This window comes from Mus pahari, chromosome X (genome assembly GCF_900095145.1).
Source record: "Mus pahari chromosome X, PAHARI_EIJ_v1.1, whole genome shotgun sequence".
Taxonomy (NCBI): Eukaryota; Metazoa; Chordata; class Mammalia; order Rodentia; family Muridae; genus Mus; species Mus pahari.
This window is the reverse complement of record NC_034613.1, coordinates 72958570-72963935: the sequence shown is the minus strand read 5'-3', so window position 1 is coordinate 72963935 and position 5366 is coordinate 72958570. Positions and strand designations below refer to the sequence as shown.

General features: G+C 43.7%; 1 protein-coding gene across 1 annotated transcript; it reads right to left on the bottom strand.

The window, feature by feature from the left end:
* Nucleotides 1-3187: 3187 nt before the first annotated feature.
* Fthl17 (ferritin heavy chain like 17) lies at nucleotides 3188-3981 on the bottom strand. Its single transcript, XM_021187276.1, has one exon. It carries the CDS (start codon nucleotides 3867-3869, stop codon nucleotides 3321-3323), a length of 549 nt encoding a protein of 182 aa, XP_021042935.1. The 5' UTR covers nucleotides 3870-3981; the 3' UTR covers nucleotides 3188-3320.
* Nucleotides 3982-5366: the final 1385 nt, after the last annotated feature.

Sequence of the window (5366 nt, the reverse complement as noted above, 5' to 3'; positions counted from 1 at the left end):
GATGAAAAAATAAAGTCAGATATAAAAATCAGAAATGTAGAGTAGGGGCTGGTGAGATGGCTCAGTGGGTAAGAGCACCCGACTATTCTTCCGAAGGTCCGGAGTTCAAATCCCAGCAATCACATGGTGGCTCATAACCATCTTTAACAAGATCTGACGCCCTCTTCTGGAGTGTCTGAAGACAGCTACAGTGTACTTATATATAATAAATAAATAAATCTTTAAAAAAAATGTAGAGTAAATTTCTAGACTAGAAAAAATTTGGGAGAAATTAAAGGATACTTTGTACTGCTTGTCACACATTTATGAAGAAAAAGTACTTTTCCTTTTTCTAAAAAACGAAGTACAAGTTGTTGGTAACAACCATCTATTAAGAAATTTCCTTCTGTGATACAGTGAAGATTTTCCTCCCTGAGGTAAATTATTCAGCACAGTTCATTTGAATCCGTGTTTGAGCCAGAAATGAAGTTATCAATTTTATCATTTCCCCCTAGTATGTCCTGATATGATAATTTCCTGAGATTCTGGTACCCATAGCAACGGCCACTGTTTCAGATATCATGCCCCCAAAAGCAACAGAGCATGGTCAGTGACTGACTACCATCCAGCTGTGTGTCTCAGGGTGGTAAGTTCCAGGGCTCAAAGAATGAGTCCTATCTTTCTGCTAAGTATTTAAAGTTCAGTTATCTAGGACTTGAGAGGGTGGCACATCCAGCAGAAGTTCACCTCAACCTTTCTGTCAGGTGTGTGGCAGTGTGGCAAAACAAGGAAACTTTCAGAGAAGGGCAAAGTCGAGATGTTCAAAAATAAAGTGCAGCTTCTTTCAGCAAGCTAAAAGTTTCCTCTTCGTTTTCCTTCCAGTCTCATGTATTCCAGAGCCTGTTTGTGACTGCCGAATCTGAGTCAAAGGGCATTTCTTACTTGCAGCAGAATAGAGATAAAAATCAATGGGGTGGGACTCTAGAGAGACAGCTGGCTCGGCAGTGAGAAGCACACACCCTGTTCAGGCAGAGGTGGTCTCCCAGCACCAGTGTCTGTTAGACACAACTCAGCTAGTTCAGCTGCAGAGGGTAGGGTGCTATTTTTGGCCCCTTTAAACACCTCCAACACACACACACATACATACATAATTAAAGATCAAATAGGAACTCTTTTTAAAAGAAACAACTGAGTTGCTCCTATGCCAAGCTTTCCCTGTCAGGGATTTTATTTTTTTTAAAGCTGCAAAATGTGACCTGACCAAGAGTGGATTGTAATGGGCACAGGAGTCTAATCACTGTTATCTTTTGAGTCTTGTGCACAAGGAAATACTACTTTTCCAGGTAAAATCAAAACCTATAGTTCTTTATGGTGTCTCTTGCCTTTCCTGGAAAGTCAATCACAAGAACCAGAGAGAAGGGAGGGCAGAGGAGACCGGTCAGGCAAGTTTGGAGTGAGCTACAGATCCCTGTGAATAGACCACAGATAACAATTTAGCTCACAAATTCCAGTGTGCTGCAGCCAGCAAGCATGCAGGTTTCTCTCAGAGGGCCTTGAGAGGTGCTGGAAAAGCACACGTGTGTTTGGCAGCTACCCCTTCTTTATTGGGCTTGAAGAAAAAGCTACTCCCAATGAAGGCATCTGGATGATAGCTTATTCTGGGGATTTCCAACCCTCTGATCTTTCCAAGCAACCAGTGCAACTCAGGTTATGGCCTGTGGTGGGGAAGGGAGCCTAAAGAGAGAACTGACTGCCTTCCTGGGTGGTACCTTACTGACTCTCAGACAGTCTCTTTCCTTGGCTGATGTTTAAAAGTCATCTCTTTTCTAGGCTGGAAGGCACACCGGTAATTAAGGGAAAGGCTATGGTGATTAAGGTTGCCTTTACCAGTTTGGGGGAATTCCCTTCCTCTGGGGCTGGGGATCTGGATGAATTCCCGTTTACCCTCACACTCCTTTTTAACTCATTGGTACCCACAGGATAACAAGAAAACATCACACTGGATCAGAAGTGTGTTTCTGTCCCGATTCTGTAACTTCCCCTTGTAGCCTCCCTTTAGATTCCTGACCTTCCTACTTCCTGAGATTCTTAGAGAAATAAAATAGAAATAATATAAATGAAAGCTCTTGGAGCCCCAAACTTACGTTGCTCTTATTTCTGTTTGTTAACCTTGTGGCTATGAAGAGGTTATTCTAATTTTGGATACCTATTATCACCATTGCCCAGAGTAAGCCTGCCGCAAGCATTCTGCCATACAGGTTGTCTCACTTTATTACCCAGAATCAGCAAAGGCTAATATTTGCATATTTTAATAAAATCATGGGCTTTAGGTAAAGTGGAAGACTTTATTTTAATCCAGTGGTCCTCAACCTTCCTAATGCTGTGACCCTGTGACGCTCAACTATAAAATTATTTTCGTTGCTACTTCAAACTGTAATTTGCTACTGTTAGGATAATGTAAGTACCTGATATGCAGAATATCTGATATTTGGCCCCTGAGAAAAAGGGTCTTTCAACCTCCAGATTGAGAACTGCTTTTTTTTAAAAAAAAACAAAAAAAAACAAAAAAACCAAAAAAAACCAATTACTTGGCATTTTGTGTAGCATGTGCACTGGTATGCCTGAGCCTGGACATACATACACATAAAATAAAATATACAAGAAATGAGTAAAAACTAGAAAAATAAAAACCAGGGGCTAAAGAGATGGCTTAGCTATTAAAACCACAAACTGCTCTTGCTAAGGACTTGAGTCTGGCTCCAATGTGTCAGGCAGCTCACGGCCATCAGTAACTCCAGCTCTAGAGGCCTTTGACCACTGTTTTAATCCCTACCAGTTACATTTACTTGACTTCATCCATGTGTTTAAACTTTTACTGAGCATTTGCACTCTCCCGGTGCTTAGACCCCAGCAGTACCTACAGGCCACTCATTCCACTCCACCTCACCCACCCCACCCCCACCCCACCCCCACCCCATCCCCACCCCTACCCCAAGCTCACACTGTTCATAAGAGAAGGCTAATTTGGTCCTTTTCCCAGGACCTGTGAATATCCTTTCCCTTCCACCTATGTGAGCTCTCAGCCACAAGGAGACCCGGCTTGGGTGTGTGAAGAAACACCTGGATACTCTTTTTAGACCTGCAAGGAAATCTGTCTTCTTTGTTTAAAGGTGAGAATTTTACACATATGACTCAACGGAAGCGGTTATTCTGCTTAGAAACAAACAAATTTATTGCAAAGAATGCCAAGTAGAAAGACTAGGGAAGCTTCTAGAAATATAATGTGGGCATCTTGCCTGAAGAGCTGAGGAAGACCCCACCCAAGCGGGGACAGTCCCACTTCAGTTCTTCTTGATGCTGTCCGCCATGGTGAGCTGGTCGAAGAGCTTCTCGGCATCCTGATTTTCTGGAGCCCCCAACCGACGCAGGTTGGTCATGTAGCCACCCATCTCCTTGAGGATTTCTACCTGCTGTGGCAGAAAGTGGCACTTCAGGAAGTTGCACAGGTAGAGGTCGCCTTTGTTGTTAGCCAGGCCGTAGAGCTGCAGAAGGCTTTGGTTGAGTGTCTTCTCCAGATGAAACGCGCACTCCATCGCCATGAGGCCATCCAACCAGTCCTGGCGGTCTTGATTGGCAATTCTCCCAAGGGTCAGGGAGCCCTGGCGCTCGGTCAGCAGGGAGAAGAGCATCTCGGTGCGTTCCATCCACTTCTGTGACTGACGCAGGAAGAAGAGCGCGAAGGACCCCAGGGCCACCTCTTCTCTATTGCAGAACGAGGCCATGGAGAGGTAGATGTAACTGCCATACAGCTGCAACTGGATCTGAGAGTTGAGGGCAGCGTTAGACTCCGACAGGTAAGTCTGTTCAAGCTGTAGAACAGAAGCGGCCATGGCAACACGAGGTCGGCTGGAGCAGGAAGGCAGCAACGGACCGGTTGAGAGCTGAGAAGCTGGCGAAAGTGGCGGCAGGAGTCCCAGTCACTTCTGGAGAGGGAGGAGAGAGACTATCAGCTCCTGACTCTGGCCAGTCAGGTTCTAAGGCGGAGACAGTAACCGCCCAACAAGTTGGGGAAGACAGCACCAGAGACAGATGGACCGCAAAGGCTTGGCGGTTAGTGCTCCAGGGGGTTGAACCAGGTGAAAGGTCAAGGAGCAAAGCGAGAACAGGACTGGTTCCATGGAAACCTGGAACGCATTATACAGACCATCCGAACTCTGAACTCTATATTATCTTTTAAATTTGTGGATTAAAATCCCAAGTATGTTTGTTTGTTCCTATTGAATTGTGTGGATGGTTGGTTACTTTAAGGAAATTATTTGAATATCACTTAAACATTGTTTCATTAAAGTAGTTTTCTTTCTGTATGGTGCCTTTATTTCGTATTGTGAAGATTTAGTTGCCTTGGCTTGTGACTTCAATATCTATAGTAACAACCCCTCCCCCCCCCTGAGAGATCAGCACACTAGTATTTCTGAACACAAAGAGGTGTGGAGTTCGGTCCCCAGAACTTGTGAAAGGAGAGAAATGACTCTCAACATCTGTCCTAGGGCCTCATTTGTACAGTGATATGCCTAAGCCTATATAAACATACACATAATAATAAATAAAAGAAAATATACAATAAAATAATGTTAAAGAACATAAAATCCAGGGACTAAAGAGATGTCTCGGCTATTAAAACCACAAAGTGCTCTTGCCTAGGATCTGAGTCTGGTTCCAACCAGTCAGGTAGCTCGGGGCCATCTGTAACTCCAGCTGTAGAGGCATTTGACACTCCTGTCTGTTGAAGTCACCAGCTGTCTTCTGAAAACACCTCCCCCACCACACCGCTCCACACACAGACACATACTTTTAAAAAACTTAAGATAAATCTCTAGACACATAAAACAAATTCAACAACAGAGTGTTCTAGAGTAATAGAGTGTTCTGCAGTCCAGGATAGAGTTCCCTGCCTATAATCCAGCATTTGAGAAGCTGAGGCAGAAGGAGGAATTTTATTTCAAGACCATTCCGGGCTATCACATTCCTTTAATCTGTAACCATCATCTATTTGATTTAAAAATTGTAAGTATTTAGAAATAGGCCCTCCAAGTATCTTCTTTTTTTTCTTTTTTAAACTTATTTTATTAGATATTTTCTTCATTTACATTTCAAATGTTATCCCAAATGTCCCCTATACCCTCCCCCCACCCTGCTCCCCTGCCCACCCACTCCTAATTCTTGGCCCTGGCCTTCCCCTGTGCTGGGTCATATAAAGCTTGCAAGACCAAGGGGTCTCTCTTCCCAATGATGGCTGACTAGGCCATATTCTGCTACATATGCAGTTAGAGACACGAGCTCTGGGAGTACTGATTAGTTAATATTGTTTTTTTTTTTTTAGGTTTTTA